Below are 21,096 nucleotides of genomic sequence, written 5' to 3'. Positions count from 1 at the left end.
AAACATTTCAAAGAGAAGGATGAAATAGGGCATGTGGGGTAGCAAGAAAACTGCTGCAGCGTCTATTTGGTTGTGTCATGTTCGCTTCAGTGTATCAAAACTATTTGTATTTCAGAACAGTACAATAACACAGTAAGATGGTGTGGAAACTTAATGATGGGATGTGTAAACATAACTGGAATTCGTTAATTTGACTTTTACAGCTAGCATTTGTGGAGATGGAGGAATTTTGCCAAATCCTATTTTCTTTTTTTTTTTTTAAAAAGAGGCTTTTCATTGTTATTCATTTCCCAGGATTATGCACTATTGGTACTCGGCCTTCTGTGGAACATCAGTCAGCTGTCCACAATGGTGGCACACAAGAGGTGGGCAGTATACTTTCCTCAGTCCAAACACTTTCCCGAAGGTGTGTTTAGAGATAAAGACTGTGTAGCCTGAGAAAAGCATGGCATGCTTTGAAGCAGGTTATAATTTTTTAAGACTTATGCATAATTATTTTTTTCTGCAAAGATTTAAGAGGCTTTTCTGTTTTCATAATTTTGAATGTTTCAGTATTTTTTAAGTAAAAGAAAAACCAGACAACTCTGCTGTGACTGTTCTATCATTTTTGACTTGTGTTTTTGCCATGACAGGAACCCAACTCTTATAATTCAAAGTCATACTCATTTTAGCTTTGCTTTGCATTTCTACCAATGCTTACATCTTGCTTCTTTTACATAGGTACAGGGCTCTAGATAAAAAACACAAGCTGTGTAGGCTAGTCAGCAGTTCAGATGAACAGTAAATCTTTTACCTAGTTGTTTTGGAAGTGCCTATGTCCCCAGTTTTTGAAACTACAATTTTTTTTTTCTTTCAGTAAGGCTAAATCTCTGAATCCCTTAAATGGGAGAGGGCTCTACAGAAGCCTTCCCTACTACTAGAGAAAATGCATGCGCTGTCCGGATGCAAAATTAAACTACCACCTGGGACTGGAAACTGTTACTATTTTTCAGTTCAACGTGAGGCTACTTTGGCCTGCTGATCTCTCAGCAAGTTTGCAGATGACACAAAGCAGGAGGAGTGGCTGGTAAACCAGCTGGGGGCACTGCCACACAAGGGGAGCAGGACAGGCTTAGGAAATGAGATGAAGAGCCTCATGCAGTTCTTCAAGTGGAATCACCACTCCTGCTCCTGGGCAGGAATCACAGGCTGGGTGGGAAGCAGCTGCCCAGAGAAGGACCTGGGGTAGAAGCTGGCCATGAGCCAGTAACGTGCCCTTATGGCAAAGGAAGCCAACAGCCTTAATCTGGTTAAAGGGGGCGGAGCTACTTACTACCTGAACTAGCAGCTGTGGAGAAGTGCACCTGAATTAGCTCATCCTTGTGGTGGACTGCACTAATCATCTCTGCTCTCCCCACTGCCTTGATTCAGAGGACTAGAACTCTTTCTCCTCCCCTTCTCTTGTTCCACCCAAGAGCAGCAATGGGAAGAAAATTTGATGTGCTTTTGCAAAGCTAATGATGTATTTCAGAGAAAGACTTGAGACTTGGCAATATTTGCTGCAATGCAGGGGAATAGTTGGAAGCACAGCCTAAGCAATCTTCCTAGTCAAGATGGCAGGGTAAGATTCCACCTAAGGGACTTGAATATGTGCTTAATAGCGATGATTGAGACTAATAAACTCTCACACCCAAGTTGCTCTCTACATGTCCAAAGACACTCTTCCATTAATGCTTGAGTCTCTGACAACCCCTATGGATCTCCTAAGAGATGTGCTTGGAGAAAAAAAGTATCAGAAACCTGAAAGGCAAATTTTCTGAACAACCTGTAAGTAGAAAAAAGTGTTTAAATTACGTTCATTTCCTCACCAGCAAGGACAGCAAAGTATTTGAAAGACTAAACAGCCATAACAAGTGCATTTGCCAGATCACTCACTTCAGCACGTCTTTTGGCTAAAAAAAGAAAAAAAAAATCAAAAACAAAACCACAAAAAAGCCAACCAATCAAAAAATTCCCCAAACCAACACTTGAATTGTTTTGCACACTTAATTATGATGAGTACAAGACCAAGAAGTTTGAGATCTGAGGCTGCTATGTGCTTGCTATATGGCATCTTTCAGAAACGGAAAAGATAGCAGAAGTCATTAATAAAACCAGCTGTTAAATCACTGACAGATGCACAAAGCAGTTGTATAGTTAATGCTTTAACCCCTGTTAGACAAAATCTTAACAATAATTTTTAAAAATGTAATGATAATGTAGGAATTGATTCCAGTACGCACATGCTTTTCTGTCCATATCAAGGCATTTTATTGAGGTATAAACTTTGCAGAAGATGAGGTAACAATTTGCATAGGACTTACACAAAATAACTTCACAATTAAAATGTAACTGGCATTAACTACTGTATGTGGAGGATTGATAATTCCTGCTTGCTAAATTCTCCTCACTGCACAGTTCTGTTAATGCTAGTGGTAGGACCATGTAGTATAAGGTACAGCAGTTGTGGGTGATGAAACCAGACTGAGAATGCTTTCATGCAAGCATTGCAGCTGCTTCTCATCAGCTGTTTGTTCAGGGATGACTGAGAGAAACAATGCTTGCTACAGCTTAAAGTAAGCCGTTCCAATTCAAGAAAAGGGATGCTAATGTTCTTGTAGCAATGACAGTGGGGTGAGTGAGTGTGGTTTTATTTTTGGGGGGGTTACTGAGTTTTTTACTTGTTTGTTTAAGAAAACTTTTTAAACTTTTGGAATAAAAAAGCCCCTGGCTGTTAAATTACTTTGAATTTGGCACTTAAGTTTTAAGTTGTCAGGTTTGTTAAGGCTAAAACATGCAAGTCTTGATAAAGATACATTCTTGTGTTATTAAACACTCCTCTTACATACTTATATGAAAATAACTTCATGCTCTATTCCCTCATGTTCATATTTTAAGAAATTCTATCAGTGTATCTTTAGTACAGCCATCCAAGCTTGCAAAATAATTTCATAGAAAGTTGCCTACAAAAAATTCAGTTACTATTTGACATGTTTTAACATTACTTGCTGGTGAATGTCAATATTCTAAGACCTAGTAGCAATTCCTGCAAGACAGTAAGGATCATGGTATCATTAGAACTATACTATAAAATGTACACAAGCATATACAGAAAATTAACCAGAAAAATATCAGTTGCCCATTGAAGTAAATTTTCTAAACCAATTCAAAAATATTATCAAAATACAAAACCAGCTTAAAAAAATAGCCTGAGGTAAAAGTTAAATGCACATAGCAATCTCTTCCTTAAAAAAATAGCTGTATTGAAATTCTAGGTACTTAGAAAGTTACTTATTGTCAATAAAAACTTTTGCTAACCATTATAAAGAGTACTTCAACTAATACAAAACTATATAGACATTGAAAAAGTACAACTGTACTTCCTTTTAAAAATATATAGTAATGACAATTTAAACCTTTACCATTCACACAGTTAACTGGCTTTGGATTAGCTGCTACTGTTGTCCATGGAACAGCCAGCTAATTCTGTGTGCTGCTGACTTTCAGCTGTGCTAGGACAGGGGACTCTACCATGTCCATTTGCCTGAGTAAGTCGTTGGCTGTAAAACAAAATGTAGGCTTGAGCCTTGCATACTTCTTCCATAGTGCACATGTTGAGTTTCGAATCATTGCAGTGTACCCAAAATCCTATGATAAGGAAATATATCAGAAAAAAAATGTCATCAGGACACTCAATTTCAGTAATTGCATCATATTTAATAATTAATTAGTGTTTGGTCCTGTTTAATGAGCTGTGTACAAACACAGTACACAGTAAACAGTAAAGTTTAACAGTAAACTGTTCAAGTTTACTGAAATATATCTGGTTTATTTACCTCAATGTTTTAAAAGCCCAGCTTAGCTTCCTGAGATTTACAAGAGATTTTATAGCTAGAACACATTCAACAAGGCAATACAAAAACTGAACTGTTGGTCTACAGAGCTGCACTTCTCACTCCAGACAGATCAGCTACAATGGATTCCCTTTTGCTTTTGAGAAAAGACAGTCATTGTACCAGTTTAGAATTAGGAACACCCCTTTCTCCCTCACTGCTCATTTCCCAGCTGGTTCCTACCTCCTTCAGAATTGTAGCAGTAGGCAGTGTAGTGCCCTGAGCCAAATCCTTTCCCATGATGCATTACCACAGCGGACAAGTCGTAGATGAAGCAGTCAGGCAGGAGAGACTTGAGGGATTCCCTGCAGCAATAAGGCTCCATGTTTAGCATTTGATCAAAACTAACATGTACACCAATCTTCTCACGGTGATTGCGTCCTGACCACCTGGAATGTTAAATGAAAACTTAGGGTTTTTTTAAAGAAAGAGCACAGCATTCTGAATTGTGTTTGAACATAACATAATATTTTCACTATTATTCTGTGCACAAAATAAATGCCAGGGTTTTTTTTCCCTAGGCTTCCTCTTTCACTTCTTTATTTCAAGACCTTTTAAATGTGTCTATGGTACCTACTGTTCTCATCTTCTGAAGTATCCATCTTAAGATCTGTGCAGTGGTGAGTAGGAAGTATTTCCCACCTGTTACACCTCTTTGGTATTTCTCATTTATTCTATCTCATTTTCAGTTTCCTTTGTACGAGGGACAGATGGTACTGATGTTGGGCTATGAGTTCAAAGAGATGCAGCGTCCACTTCCCTACTCTGAAGCTAAATGTATTTATGTATGTGGATATAGGAAGGTTGTCTGAGACTTCCACTGAATACAGTCCAGGTTTGTGCATTAGTGATTATGAGCATCCTACTCTACCTCAAGTTATCACACGATTAATTTTTACCAAGAGTTCAGAGCAAGGTTAGTAGATTTTGACCAAAAACAAAGATAAAATAGTTTTGGTACTCAAGTAGCAAGTATCTGAAATCCAAAAAGTTAATTCCCTACTTTTAACTAAAGTATCTTACTGATGTTCCAAGTGAACAAGAAAAAGAAGTTTCTAGTAACTATTTCTCACCATACTAGTAAAGGAAATGAAACTGATGCTGAAAAACATTGATCCTAAGCAATGGTAGAGCAAGACTGAATCAGTCAGTTTGCAACACTTTTTGTTGTGGTTCTACTTACCTAAACCGTTTAAGGTGTAATCTGAGAACCTGAGGTAGTCGACACACCATAAGCTGCTTCTGAGCTTCTGTGAGTATAACTGGTTTAGAAGAAAACTTCCTTCGTTTTGCTGAGGTCAAACACACAGTTACACAATACAAATCTTGGTAACAGCCTTGTATTTCAGTCTAAGGTTTGTCCACAGAATTTGTGTGGACCCAAATATCTATATGCCTTCTTAAAAAGGATACACTCTAAGAGCTGTTTTGCAAGGTTTATTTTATGATGCAAGTGAAAAATACTTGTGGTCACTTACATTAGTCACCGTAATTTAAAAAGGTGATGGCTTCTTCAGCTGGGAGTATTAGAAACCCCATTAGTGTGTCATGAGACTGTATCTAAAATGAAGCATCACACTTCAAAATATCTTTTGAACAATTTAATCTTCTAGTGGGTAAGTAACAGCTGTCAAGTGACCACACTAGGACATAAGAAGAAGGTCTGTGTTCACAATATACCTTTAAGACTTCTATACTTGCACTATCGGTTTATATTTTACACAGAGAACATATGCATGAGTACATACTGCCTTTACTCACTGTTGCACTGATCACATGCATATATCTTTCCTTCCAAAGCTTCAGTTTCTGTAAACTTGGCCAGCATTTCTGTCAGCAGACATGGATACTGAGACGATATCTCCTTGCCATTGCAGTGATACCTCTCGGGAAACTCCAGGGACAGGTCCCAGAAAGGTTCTATGGTATTTGATTTATTGTCACAGGCAAGACATGTAACCTGTAAAAAAGATAGTTCACCAGCTGCTTACACTCAAAAACGTACTTTGCTAAACATGTACCACAACACAGCTCTAAAAAGAGATTCTTTTTCCTAGAGATAACCAAGAGTAACCAAAGACAAGACAAAGCAATTTAACAACAGAGATGATACACCTAATTTCTTTTCTCTGTAGCAGCATGTCCAAAACTGTTATCACAGACAAATAAGTGCTCTTATGTTTTACTGAGAAACAAAAACAGTGTCAAAAGGTTCTGTCTGGGACTGTCCAAAAGAAAGCAGCTGGTGAAGTCTCAGGAGTCTTTTCTCCAAAAGGAAAATTTACATGAGAAATTACAATATAGGTTAATTTAAAAATAAATAAAAATAAATAAAAAACACACACACAAAAGAAAAAAAATAATAATAAAAAAGGAACAGCTGGGGATTTTAAAGTCATATCCTTCTTACTTTGTAAGTCTTCCAGGGAAGCCTGGATTAGGAAGCACACTTCTTCAAAGAAAAATTAACAGGTAAAAATAATTTATTTCTTCTTTCAGTAAGTGGATCCATCGTCACACTAGGGAAAGGACAAGCAGTAAGACAACATAAATAAAATGTAAAGAAGTGAAGTGACTCAATCTGGAAAATGCAGATACTACAGCAGGAGACAATTAATTTATTATAACATTCAATGCTTAGGAAACTGCTGTTTTATATAAATTCAGTGTAGTTCCCTTCAGTTTGGTTAGTAAGCCTACAGAAGTGTGAAAGTACACTCAAGTTTTGTTCAGATGCTCCTTTGTTTTCCTCTGAAGGTTTGCTGTTAGGTAATTATTCACCCTGCTTTGGTATTTCATGATCATTTATATAAGGATCTATCTGTCATCTCATGTTGTCTTCCTCCTAAGTGTTCTTGTAATTGCACTCAGTAGCTGCGACAGCTTATACTCCATCTCTGCATTTAGCCACCTAGTGCACATGTGGATCTGTGTCCCAGCATGAACATTTAGCAGTACAGTTAGGAAAGCTGTTAGCAGTTAGGAAAACTGCTCTAGGATGAAAATGCCCCTGCCTTGCTCTTAGAAAACAAAACTTCAAGCTTACATGGCAGGAAAGAGGAGTTTCCTCTGTTTTAATTTACGCTGTCAGGAGCGTCTTTTGTAAGTGCTAATATCTGGCAACATTTCAAAGCCACAAATTATTAGTAATTCAGAGCTGAAATCTAGACATGGGAGACAAAATGGTATGTTTGGTCACAGTTTAAACACACTCCAGCTTAAACCCAGAATGACTAATAAATTCCTGCCATACAAATGGGCAATTTTGTTGGGCCAAAAATTTATTTAATTGAAGAGTTACTTAAGTATTTGTTGCGCATGAATGCACACTTAAGATTAAGGAGCTCAGGATGTAGAACACACATGACCTCAATACAGATAATTTTAACACATTCTGAAGTTTTAAATTTAGTGTATTATATTAATAATCTAGGTTAAGATCTTATTTCCCAACTAGCTAATGAGTACTATCCCAGAGAAAAAGAAATTAATAATAGACCCAGCTTCCAATTTTTGCCAGTCAAAAAACCTGACAAACACAAACTGATAGCATAAATCAACTTTTCATCTTGTCATGCCACTGTGAGCAAAGCTGATTTGTGGGGACAAAACCCTGAACTGATATACAGCTGCACTTATTCCTCAAATCCAAGCCAGTCCTCACTGCAGCAGAGTTAAATTCTGGGATTTATGTAGCTGCCAACAGTGTGGTAACCCGACACACCCGGGCAAGCACGCCCAACCCCATCAGCCCCTGTGCGCTCCTCGCTGCTCCTGGACGTGGTAGGAAAGGACAGCCAAGCATGGCTACAAGGGTGGAAGTATTTTTCCTAGCCAGGCCTGTGCTTACCAACTGGATTAGTCAAAAAACAGGAGGATTCCCAGCCTACCGTGGAATCCATCTGCACTGGCCTGTCCATTGGCACTGGCTTCATGACCTTCCCATCGCTCTTCTTTCTGTCCTAAATGCAACTCCGTTATCTCACACTCCATTATCATTCACACAGTGCAACCCACACTTTCTTTCTCCATGAGAGGAGCAGAAATTGTAAAAACTGTTCAGAAGTTGGTTGAATGAGATGAGATGTTATAAAACACGTTCCCAAACATGTTCTCAAAGGGCAAAAACTTTATGCATTTGTCCGGTGTAACTTTATATACTATAAAGTATGCACAATAATAATAGGGAAGTGAGTCTACTCTAGCAATGTGGTTAGTGATGTCTGTCTTTATGACTGCACTTTATAAATTCAGAGTTTGATTCCACCTACCCATTATAATTCAGAATTGCTATTATAGGAAGCTTTAGTGCTGTCATTTATAACAAAGCAAATGAGAAGTTCATATTAGAGCAAAGTAAATTACAGATTTTAACTAGTCTGAAATCTCTACCTTATGTTCTCCCCTGACCACCCTCTCATGCCTCGAAACACGGGTACTAAATACAATTGTTTGGTTAAAGCTTAGTATTCAATCATGGGCCAAAGGCCAGACTGAAAAGAGCTGGATCAAATTGCTTGATTCAAGCTAAGCACGGAGACTACTCAGACAAGCATCATTGTGGCCACAATAACGTGACAGACAGCCACTGCCCTGGATGGCATTCAGTGTAAATGCAGCCAAAGAAAATAGTTAACATATTGCTGCAGAAAAAGCCAACTCCATCATCAACTGTTTTGCCTATGTTCCCTGCACTTTCATGGAAGAAAGAAAACTCTTACCCACCTCTGCCCCAACTCTTTTTTCCCCCTTTGTTGTTTTTAAGAAGAGTAAAATAGCTGGTCCCATTTTTGTGCTTTCACTAGATGAGACATATATATAATTATTAGTAACTCAATTTTTGCACAGGAAAGTAATTGAAGTTGAAGGGGATCTCTGGAATACAGCTACAATGCAGAATTCACATGACAGCATAAAAAAACCCCAACTGAACCTTGCAGTGATAAGCATACAGCATCATCAAAATTATCTTTATCTATTTAGCAAAATAACATAAAGCATAACCACAGCTAACTGTGGACTGTGATTCAATGGCCTCTTATAGATTAATTTAAAATGTTACTTTCATCTAGCTGGAAAACAACTTGACAATCATTTTGTCGGTCAGGCTAAACATAAAAGCACAAAGACTAACACCAAAATAGAGAAATCAGTATACATGACATCAACTGGTTTAAGTGCAAATCTTCCCATTACCTGCCTGAAGTTCTTGTCTTTTTAAGTATTTTGACTTAATACCCAGCAGTACACAGATCACCCTCAGCATTCTCCCCCAAACTCTAACTCCCAGATACTACCCAAAACTGAAGGCTTTCAAACAATTCAAAAATCACATTTCCCCTCTTCTCAGACAATCTGTCCTGAAATATGCTTTAAGAATAGTTTACATACTACACTGGTTAGAACCTATTTCATCACTCTTTGAGACTTGGCATATTTGTTTCTCTGATGACTGCACGCTGTTATTCTGGTGTGCTGAGCAGGAGCAGGGGGAAGCATTTTGCTTAGATTCCATCTTAAAAATGATCAGGACATAATGAAACCGCTTAGGAAGTTTTAAGCATGCCCAGAGGTAGGTCTGTGAGGCAGTAATGTGCCCTTATGGCAAAGGAGGCACACAGCCTCTGGAGCTGCATTTGGCAGAGCATCACCAGCAGGTTCAAGCAGGTGACCCCTGCCCTCTCCTCAGCTCCCAAACAGCTGAAGTGTTGGGCCCAGTGCTCAGAAAAAAGGGAGACATGAATATGCTGGACTGAGTCCACCAAAGGGCCAAGGCATCAATGAAAGGCCTTGGACATATCTGACCTATGAGGAAAGGCTGAGAGAGCTGGGACAGTTCAGCCCGGAGAAGGAAACTCAAGGTGGATTTTATCCTTGTATGAGAATTTCTGCTCATACGATTTCAGAGCACATGTGGCACACAATAAAATCTGCTATTTCAATTTCTGCATTTTTAGAAAGACACCTGTCCCCTTCCTTGCTCCATATGGACAAAGTTGAAATAAAGATACTTTAAAAATTGTTGCATACTGTGCTGTTTAGTCGGTACCATTTGAAAAAAACATAAGCCATAAAACTCTTGAGACAACAGTGAACATACTTGAGCTTTTGAAGTGTAAAGATCTGTGAGCCAGTGTGGGTCAGTTTACCACTGCCACATGAGCTCATAGCACAGTAGTTTCTCCTTCCCCACTGAAGGACTGATGACAGGAGACAGTAAGTACCTTCCACAAGAGTACAAGCACTGAGGGATTGAAAACAAGTAGGATTTTAATAGACATACTGGGATCGCCTCAGAGTCCCAATGGATTTGAGAGGTAGGAGCCACTGTCTCCAGACAATCGCTGCAGGAAGACTAGAACAGAGGGGAAGGGTTTTTACACCTACAATGCAGATCTTTACTTCTCTTAGATGTACCAGGTATTGCAGTTTCACAGTCCTGCAAAGCAAAAAGCTGAAAGCCTAAAACAGGTATTAAATTAAATATAAAATAAAAAAACAGACATTACCTAGTCTAGTACTCCATGAAACAGTAACATATTTCAAGTAGCAGATGAAGAAAACTTACTTTAAATCAGCTGAGAACACAGCAAAACAAAAACAACTACCTCTTATAAAACATTCAATTGTTTTGACATCACCCAAAACTTTTTCTATTTATCAAAAAGCAATCTGCATAAGATTCTCAAACACTCAATTCTCTGCCCTCTTCAGTTAGTGCTGAATCAGGCAGCACTTCAATAGCAACAGACTGATGGCAAACTCAGGTTTATGACTTCCCTTCAAGTTAAATTAGAACTAGAAGAAGGGAGAAAAAGTTTAGCTGCACATGTGAAAGTAATGTGATACCTAAGTAAACACACAGCTTATCAGCACTGTAAGGGATTCTCTGCCTACTTTATCAAGAGTCATTCACAGTATTCCTGAGGTTTGAAGGTCAGGGAGATTGACTTCATGGCACCTGAGTATCTCACAGAATCAAGTATCTTGAATTTGTATTTTCTGTACAAATGGCCAGTAAGTATGGTAACATTTTCCTAAAATGGAAGGCAACTGCACACAGAAACATGCTTCCCAGTTCCCCTTTTTCAATGAAGTGAGATGTAACTTAACACTGTAGACTAAAATCCCATCTTATTTTTAATAAGGGCAGCTGGGAACAGCTCCAACTGTCTTCTAGAGAGAAACTGTAGTACTGTCACAGTATTACATATTACTTTATTTTTATTACTGTATTTATCACAGTATTACTTTATCTTGTGGGTAGATAAAGTAAAGCCTGTAAGGACTAAATGTACACTCCTTGCTTTTAAGAGCTAATACAGTCCAAGATGTGATGACATAGCAAGAAGTTTGGGGGTTTTCTTCAGCCCTGCATGAGGATTTTCTGGCCTTTTTTGTTAACTTCATTAAAGCAGTTCTGACAAATGCCTAGTAAAATCACGATGTAGGAATCTTACTGAGGAAAGAAAAATAATTGCCTAACAGAGTTTTTAAAGTTCATCTTTCCATGTGCAAACACCAGAGACTAAATCATTAAGATGACCTAAATATATTTTACAAGGAAGAAATTTAAATCTTCAGGGCTTACCTTTTCCTTATAATATTTATCATGTTCAAAACCACAAGTGAAAACTAAACTAAAAAAAGGAGTGGCAGAAGACAAAGGGAACACTGGGAGGGGTAAAGTGTTGAACAGTCCGTGGGAACTGCCTAGCAAGCCAGGGAAAAATTACTAGATAACAGCCTCAATACTCTTTTCCTTGTTCCTCTCACTTCAGGCATTCTTAAGTTCATCAAGGCTGTATTCTGCACACAGACATGGAGCAGCTGCAGTAAGAGCTCTATGTAGTCACAGAAGTCACAGGATACCTCAAAACTGCTTAATTCCCTTTCTGTTTTGCTCAATAGTGTGGAAGTGAGGAGTCTTTTTGTTTTGGTTTGGTTTTGTTTGTTTTAGTTTACTCATTAGTGAATTCTCACTACTCCCCTCCTGGTCTCAGGAAGGTGGGAGGGTTTCTAGTCACAAACCTCTTTACATAAAGCTAAAAATAAGTGGGAGTAGTTATTACTGAAATGATGCTGTGTCTCTAGAGCCTTGAAAATTCTTACCAAAGCAATGAATCCTGTAAGGAGGTTTGCAACGCAAGCAAACCTTGTCAGTATTCCTAAAAAATGACTTTATTTTCCTGAAAAAATTGCTATTTTGGAGAGGAATGGAATTTTCAAACAAAACACTCTTTAATGACATAATATACTAAACATGTCCAGTTGTGCAACACTGATACAGGATATGTACTAGCCAAGGAGAGGAAGTATGCCACAGAAGTCCTCGTACACTGGGCCAGACGGATTAATCTGGTAATCCAGTTTTATTGATAGATCTTACATTTTCCAGTAGTTTCACAAAACCTAGAATGACTGAGGGCTGACATATGCTGCAAACAACCCTGTTACCTTCCTGTGAAGTTTACAGGTATTGTAGCCATAAACAATCCAACCTTAGTCAAAAACCACTTAGATTTCCAGTTTTACATATTAAAACATTAAACCATCTATCAAATAGTCAGAATACCAGGAACAGACATTGTTGTGTTAAGCCTTTTCTTTACACACAATATTCATCAAATGCTTCCGCACTCCCTCAGTAAGATAATCATGTATACTACAGATCCCTTCCAGGAGCCAGGAATTTCCCAACTTCTGTTCTTGCTGCAATGTGGTTAGTTTTTAGATTAATTCAACAGAAATAAGCATTTGTTTGTTCAGTCAGTCTTCAGACATTTGTACACACACACTGCTGGGATATGCATAATAGCAGTGAACACACTGAAATACTTAATAGGGAGCTGAAAAGTAGGGGAAAAAAAAAAAAGCAGTCGTGCAGGAAGAGGGAAAACCACCATTGCCTCCACCCCACAAATTTGGTTCCGGTGTTGACAGAGCCTTCTGCATCTTTGTGTTGTAATAGAAAAGAAGTATTAGTATTTCTGTACATAAAATCATGACATGCAATTACTCACTGGTAATCAATCTCAAATTCAAGCTATTTAGTGAAATAATATCCTGTTTGACATCCATTACCTAATCAGTTTCTACTTACACGAGATTAACACCTTTTATCTAGTAGCACTATAGTGACAAGCCAGATACTTAAAATTGTAAATTCTTTGTTCCTTCAAATGAGTTGGTGCTTAACAAATACAAGCATTTCTCAGTAGGTGGAAAGGTGCATTTTAAAATAACAAATTTAAGACTTTTATGATTAACAGGTGTATTGGGTTTGAATGGCCTGGTTTTTGGTAGTGGGAGGGCTAGAGGGTGGCTTCTATTGAAACTGTAATATTTCTTCTGAAACTGTGTAATATATCCTCACCATCCCCCCTTCAATCGTTATAAATGTATAAAGCTTCGAAGTATGTCCATTCCTGACTGACCAGAGTAAATCCAGAACTAAATCATTAAACACCTTAAAAAAAGTAATCATAAAACATACCTGACTTAATAGCTGTCCATGAAAAATGTTGTTAACCACATTCAAAACCTGCTTTATAAGTTTTCTTTGAGAAGCAGGGATGAGAGCTGGATATCTGGTCCCTGTAGTCTCCAGTTCCTGCTGTACTTTATCCAAAAGTTCACAGAGAAATTCCTGAGCATCTTGTTGGGCATACCCTCTGAAGGCTGGAATTAGTCTCCACACAGAATGAAGCATGGCAAAAGGAGACACCAGCGCCCATTTGCCAGACCACATAACCTGGAATAGAGTATGCAACTCGTGACAGAGAGAAATATGCTTTGAACTGGGCTCCCTGGGCTGAATAAGTTCCATACTTTTTGATGCTCCTCCACTTAATCCAGAGGATAAACTAGGCCGCCTCACAGAATATGATCCCTTTACTGTCTCTTGGTTCTCATTCATGTGTAATGTTGAGGCAGCTATTGACAGGTGTTTAGATGAAGATCTTGTTTTACCATTGGTTGCTGTTGCCAGCAGTTCCTGAGTTTGGTTGAGATCAAGCTTTAAAAAGCATTCTCGGAAAATAAGTAAGTGACTTAATACCTGCAGGACAGAATTCATATAGCATGTGTTTCCCAGGTTTCTCAGTCCTGTTACTCCAGGAGTCACTGTAGGCCTTCGTTTAATTGGAGAGTCACTTATTTTTTTCAATCTCAGTTCTTCTGAGGTATATGTTTCTTTCAACTCTGCCAAAAATGCCATGTTCTGTGACGTTTTTTGAGGGCGGGGTTCTGGTTTTGAGGACATTCTAATCTGATTTTGTAAACGACTGCTCTTTCTCGGAGGCATCTTTTCCATCTCTGCTTTCAACTCACGCTTTCGTTCTTGTCTTCTCTTCCTAGCTTTGTCCCTTTTTAGCTCTGCTTCTTCTTGATGTCTTTCTTCTTCCAAAATCCTTTTTCCAGTAGGTGTCAACTCAAGCCACGATCTGAATACTTTGCCAAGGACTGCACGCCGTCGGTGCCAGAGAGCTGTGAACATCCTGTCTTCATTCCGAAGCATGGCCTGAGCACCACCGTGTGCAAGGTAGGAATCATCACTTGTGGCCATAGAACGCAAAGTCCTCCCACTTCGAGTAGTGCACTCATAGTTTTGACTCTTGATTGCACTTAATGTACTCCGCAGGAGTTTTAAATCACCAGTTGCGTTGTCATTGAGAACATAATCATCGCAGAGATAACAGAAAACATACAGCTCATTTACTTCCAATGCCACCGGGTGGCTGCTCTCCTGAAAGTGCTTTAGTGCATGTTCCTCGATGTATCTTCCACACGCCACATGCGAGCAGCTGAGGCACGCCCACACGGATTCCGTAGTATTGCAGTCCATGCAATGCCATTTCTGAGGATTGAGAATGGAGTGATCTTGGGCCAGTCGCAGACGTCCTACGTGCTTACACTTATCCATTGTTAAAAGTGAAATTGCAGAGATATGCTGGCAAAATGCATCATCCAAACTATTTTCTGACCATGATATTTCAATCTGCAACTAAAAAAAAAAAAAGGGAAGTTATAGTTCATATATACCCAACTGTATCCCTTTTGCAGGAGTCAGTGTACCAAATTCATATTGAGATGAAGATCACTATCATCATCCAGCTGAGTCCCACCAAAGAAATGAAAAAAATAAGCCATGTGGAGCCACACACATACACACTCAACACCTTCAACAGCAATTCCACCTTCACACTAAATTGCCTGCATACCACTGTTTATATTCCCAGTGTTTTGTGGCTCAGGGCTGAAGCATACTAGCTACACTTTAGGCCTGGTTTGGTTTTTCTTATTAAGGGGCACTGTTTCTGTTGAAAGATGTTGTTACCGAGTTCAGATACAAACACAACTTAAAGTGAGAAAGGCTGCTCAGAGAAGCTGTGGATGCCCCCATCCCTAGAACTGGGATTGGATTTTAAACAACTGGGTCTAATTGGCGCACAGCAGGGGATTGGACAACAGGATCTTTATGGTCCCTTGCAACTCAAACCATTCTGTCATTCCAAAATTCTCCTTTTAATTCTACTCCTAAGTATACAGGTGCAGAAGTGCAAAGTTCACTTAAATTTATTATGTTTACACAGTGCCAACAGTTGAGACAAATGAGGCTTTATACAACTGAAACCCCTAATTAATCCATACCTTTAATTAAATCACTTCCCCTCTGTGCTCAGTCAACCCCATTATACCATTTCTATAATAATGTATCTTAAATATCTACATTTTAACACGCCATCCTAACACCTCTGAAAGAGTAATTTGGCAAAGCAGAACTTGATTTTGTTAGACAGAAACACCAGGAGGTCTCTCATCAGTTGCCACAAACTTTGTAAAAACTTTCTAATCCAGGTCTTCAAAAGATCATTTAAAAATCTGGCTAGCACTGTCTTACATCCTTTATAAAGTTTTTATTTGTTCAAAGCTGCTGTTTTTGCTTCCTCCTGTAAGATGCATTTACCTAAAATAGTCTCTGTTAGGAAAAAAATAAAGAGACAGTGATTAATTAGTGTTTTTACCATTTTCTTTGACTATCTCATTTAGATATAACATCTAGAGATAAATGATAACAGTGCTATAATGCATCTGGAAGTGATTACACTTGATCTGGGGTATTTATGCCCACCACATCACTGACCAGAAGGGTCAAAGAGCACACAGCACCAGTGCCATTATGCACAGTGCTTGCTAGACAAAACAATGAGTTCACCTGAGGAGTTCAAGGCTTTGTCAAATATTCAATCTATGCCAAGTGAGATGAGTTTGCCATTACAAATACATGGTCTGGACCTGGCCTAGGTTGTAGAGTATCATGGTCCTGGATTCTATGCTTTGCAGGTAAATAAACCATACTACAAAAGTACTGAGTGATTTACACAACTCTGGATAGAACCAAAAAAAACTGTATTCCAGCTATTAGCCTTAAATATGCCAATACTTATAAACTTCTACAGTTCTGAAACACACAAGAATAGGTTACTCAATACAGAACAGATGTTTAGTGTAAAATAAGCATTAGATAGAGGGAATACTGATCTACAACATGACACCACTAAGTAAGGGAAACAGGTAAAAGGTTGCAGACAGCTAGAAAAGAAGCTCCAATTTTCATTTGGTACTTTGAGAAAAACTGTTGTTAAAAGATTCAACCAAAAATAGCTTTGTTCGGTTAATTGGTCCATGGCTAGTGCCTTTTAAAATGTTACAATACAGATACCAACATAAGAGCTGCAATAGCTCTCTAAGCACATAAGCAGCACCCATCTGACACATTGCATGTGCTGTATAGAATTTATTCTGTAATGAAGAAAAGCTTGAACCAGCTGTAGAGAAACTAAAAAACTGTGCACAGTTTTACATGCCCATATTAATCTCTCATTCATTCTGGCTAAGAGTGGCTTCCAGTCCATATTGACTGCACCGAAGAATTTCAGGCACCACAACCCTTGGGGAGGCATTCAGCAGCTCCCAGATCAAGCATCAGCCATAGTGTCTTAGGGGAGGTCGAGGTCTCTTGTGTGCTGTGGTCAACAGATCACAAAAGTAATGGCTTGCTAGACTTTTTCATCTTGCTTGGACCCATAACATTCATTCTTTCTAAAAGGCAATCTTATCTGCAGGCTGCAAATTAAGAGTCTTCCACAAATAGTTGTGCATGGCAAGATTGCTTTTTATATTGTCTCTATAAATAAGACCATCAGCATTATCTCATGTCTTCTAGTCTGACAACCTCTTTTCCATGACAAAGTGGAACTTTTGTAACACTGATAAAATTCAGGATAGTAATACGTATGTAAAGTGTGCTGCAATAATTAAATATGGTAGAGAGAATTTTTAAGGGACAAGACTCATATTTGTGTTTTTGGGCCAACATACATAGATTCTACTGCATAGCACATTAGTAACAGTCCTTTCCAACAGACCAGAAAAGAACACTAAACCCTGCCTTCCCACAGGGCCATCACACACAGCAATGCTGTCAGTCAGAGGAATCTGACAGGTCCACTCTTTCCGGATTTGTTAAAGTCACAGCATAAACCCTGTGACTTATTTTTCCTTCCTTTTAATACTATATAAGAAGATTATTTTTTTCACACTTTTAGAAACATTCTCAAGACTAAAACTGCTTACATGCCTCAGTGCAAGCAGATACCGGACTGAGGACAAAAGTAGTCCACTGATTTCTGGACAGCCACTGTGTAAATCAGGACTGCACACTCAAGCTCTTCATGCAAAAGCAGCACAATTCTGCGAAAGCGCAAGATCAGCACCTCGAAAAGAAAAACCTAAAGATTCAGCTCCCCCACCAGCAACCAAGCCAGCATGACATTTTCCCACCTACATCGATGAGTGGAGAAAAGAAACAGGCTGGAAGGGGGAGGGGGGAGGAAACATCTTAGCATGGGAGAAGTCTTTAAAGAAAAAGAGAAGAAATCAAAGTGCACTTTGGTCAAAAAGACAGCAATATCTGAAAACATTGCAAAAAAGCTTAGAGTACAAAAGTGAGATGAAGAAAAATTCAGATGAATGTCAAGCAGCACACTGACATCATGAATGTTTGAAGAACTGAGACTGCACCAATCCACATTTAAAAGCTGTACCTTAGAACCAAAACTTGGCAAAAGATCTCAGGGTAAAAATAGGAGTGATGTGACAGATAATGATGGAAGAAGCCAGAAAAATACTGCATACTCATTCACACACCTGAAAACTGCAGCTGGAATAAAAGAGTACAATCTAATGCTCAAATGTTAGAATTCCCTAAAGGAAGTTATTCAGCCCTAGTTTCTGCATTCTTCTCTCCTGAGGTTCAGTTCCGTGCACACACACAAAGAAACTTTGAATTAGTTGACAAGCACTTCAGAGATCAAGCCCCCCTCTGTGTTCTTACCACAGACCTGAGCTGAAGTAGTAAGCAAAATAACAACTACTAGCAAACAGAATAGTACTATTGAAAGCATTAAGTTGTCTGGAAACAGAGATATATACAGAAGTTTTTTCTTGCACCAGAGTTTCACAAGCTAGAAACAAAGATATATATAGAATAGGATCTTTTTGTTGTACCATATTTCAACCTTACTGACAAGCTCATTCCCTTTGTTCCACTCAAGAATGGCTGGCAAAATGTACAATTTTGGGTAATTCATGAGCTGAAAAAGTACTTGATGTCAAACCAACTTAGAAGTCATGAAAATTGATGGTTTTCTTCCATTTCTGTTCCATGGAAAAAAAAATAAAATTTAACAGTTGAAGGGTCATTTTCACATCTGATAAATTTTAAAAATGTAACTATAAATATAAGCAAAAGGATGTATTTTACCCTTAGTCACTACTTGTGTAATTAATTGCCTGACACATAAACAAGAAGTCTCAAACATTAGACTAGAAATGAAGTACAGAATTTTACAATAATATATATACACGTGCTGTGCTCTTGCGCCCCATTTATATTTTGGCTTTTAAATCGGATGACTGTTTAAAACAGATTTTCATCAGGTTCAGAGTACCTGCTGAATATCTGAAAACACAGGAATCATGGGTACTTAAACAACTCGTTTTTAGATAACAAATACACTAACTGGAAGGCGGATTACTGCTTTATGGCTTTTTTAACGAGTTTTCTTTAAGAAAACAACTCAACACTTATATGCGTAACTTCCAGCTGCAGTACAGTCCTGCAGGCGTAACAATTTAGCCTTAAAATCAAAGCAGCACTTCAAAAAGAAATTTTGTGAATTATTTCCGATTTCCAACAGAACGGCCTTTGACAAAGAAACCCCACCAGTGTCCTCTCTCTGGATCCCTACAGGTCGCCATTTAATTTTTTTGCTCTATTTTTTTTTTTATTTTTTTATTTTTTACCACCTAAAGAATGTACACCCAAGTGTGCTGCCTAGAAGTGGCCATCTACCCCAGGACACCACAGACAGCGGTACAGCTTTACATTCGACGTCTACTACAGCAAATAACCGCGCGTTTCCTGCAGCGCAGATTTCACGATAAACAATACAGACTGAAGCACTTTCAAACACCAAAAACACGGCACTTCTTACTGATCTAAGTTACACTTGACAGTTCTTCCCGCTTAGAAAAACGAGCATCTCTGACTGCTCTGACAGCTCCTGTTCTGACAGCCCCTGCGAGGACGGACACCCCGGCCAGGCTGGCGCAGGGCTCGCAGCCGCGGTGCCGTTCCCACAGGAGGTCCGGCGCTTCCCGGCGCACCGCGACATGGCGCGACTTCGCCTTTGGCCACAACAGCCAGGAGCCGAGAGCAGCGGGCCCTGCTCACCGCCGCCCGCCGCTCCTCCCCGCGCTCTCCCTCACCTCGACGTCCTCCCGGCCCCCTCACGGGAGCGGGCCCCGTGCAGGGGTTCCCCGCCACACACCGAGCGCGGCGGGAAGGCGGCAAACCCCTGCTGCCCGGCGCGGGTGGCCGATCCCAGGGTCCCGCTCCCTCGACCCCACGCCGTGCCGTGCCCGGCTCGCCTCCGCGACGAGCGCCTCCTCCTCAGGTGCCCCTCCGCAGGCATCGCGCCGCCGCTACCGTCCCTCCCCGGGGAAAAGGCGCCGGTGTCGCCAGCCCCGCGCTCCCCTCCGCCGGGCACCTGCTCCCCGCAAGCCGGCCCCGGGCGGGCTGGCAGCACCGCCGTGCCGCTGCCGCTCCCGCCCGCCGGTCCCGCACGCACCCTTCTCCCGCCGCCATCTTGGGCGCCCCGAGCTGCCACCGCCTCGGAGCGGCCCCTCCGCGACGTCAGTGCGGCGCGGGGCCGCCCCGCCCGGGCGGGGGGCGCGGCGGGCGGCGGGGGGCCAGAGGGGAAGGGCGCGGCGGGGGCGGGGGAGCGCCGCGAACACCCCCGCACTCGCCCACCACCCACACCCCCGCGGCCGCCCCGGGCGCTGCCGCCGCCCCGCACCCACCTGCCCATCGCCATGTGCCGGCGGCGGCTCTGTCACCAGATTTGTAGTGGCAACCGAAGTCCTTCCCACGTCTCCTCCCACCTCCTCCGGCCTCCCCCGCCCGCCGGGCCGAGCGGGCCGGTCCCGCGGGGCCGGACGCGGGCAGCCGTGTGGGGAGCGCCGTGGGGCCGTTGGGAACCAGTTCCCGAGGAGCTGCCGCTGCCCCGGCCCATGCCCGCGGGGCACCTGTTTGCCCTGAGGTGTGTCTGTACCCAGCCGGGAAGAAACGGGGTCTTGGGCCTCCCAAAGAGCGGGTGACCAGATTTCCCTCCTACGTCTTCACCCGTGATTTGTCATCGGTGGCGTCGTCCTTGTCCGAGCACAGCACAGCCGGAGCTGTGTGAGCTGAGCACTGCCCTGCACCCCAGGCCTCGCCCGGTGACTCCCCCGGGTCGCAGGTGCTGCCAGGAGTCATCTCTGGCTTAGGCGCTGCCTGGGCGCGACAGCCACACACCGCACCGGGGATCTCAGCCCGTAGAACTCCTTCATATCATATCTCTGTGCATGTTGTTTGTGGAAACTTCTGCAAGGCAGCTCACGTGATGAAAAACCCCAATCTCTTATCAGGTCCCTGTTACTCGTCTGTTGACTACTTTTTCAGTCTCGGGTTTCATTACAGAAACTTAAATAGGCAAAAGACTTGTAAACTCACATCCTGCAGATATCCTGGTTTTTAAATTTGATGCCTCTTTACTCTGATACTCTTAGAACCAAAGTT

General features: G+C 40.9%; 1 protein-coding gene across 3 annotated transcripts; it reads right to left on the bottom strand.

Annotated features, from left to right (window-relative positions):
- Positions 1 to 2,271: 2,271 nt before the first annotated feature.
- On the bottom strand, positions 2,272 to 20,410 carry USP44 (ubiquitin specific peptidase 44). 3 transcript variants are annotated; one of them, XM_014249043.2, is made up of 6 exons: positions 20,340 to 20,410; positions 13,408 to 14,916; positions 5,673 to 5,871; positions 5,095 to 5,203; positions 4,095 to 4,300; positions 2,272 to 3,666 (listed from the first exon to the last, which is right to left on the bottom strand). In XM_014249043.2, exons 2-6 carry the CDS (start codon positions 14,833 to 14,835, stop codon positions 3,467 to 3,469), a joined length of 2,142 nt encoding a protein of 713 aa, XP_014104518.1. In that variant the 5' UTR covers positions 14,836 to 14,916; positions 20,340 to 20,410; the 3' UTR covers positions 2,272 to 3,466. The 3 variants fall into 3 exon arrangements, with proteins under 3 accessions (XP_014104518.1, XP_014104517.1, XP_014104515.1); XM_014249042.2 differs by lacking the exon at positions 20,340 to 20,410 and adding an exon at positions 20,108 to 20,165; XM_014249040.2 differs by lacking the exon at positions 20,340 to 20,410 and adding an exon at positions 19,746 to 19,821.
- Between the last annotated feature and the right edge of the window lie 686 nt (positions 20,411 to 21,096).

This window comes from Pseudopodoces humilis, chromosome 5 (assembly GCF_049639895.1).
Source record: "Pseudopodoces humilis isolate 2021_Gansu_Grassland_sample_001 chromosome 5, ASM4963989v1, whole genome shotgun sequence".
In the NCBI taxonomy this organism is placed as follows: domain Eukaryota; kingdom Metazoa; phylum Chordata; class Aves; order Passeriformes; family Paridae; genus Pseudopodoces; species Pseudopodoces humilis.
The sequence above is the reverse complement of the archived record's forward strand: the minus strand, read 5'-3'. Positions and strand labels throughout refer to the sequence as shown.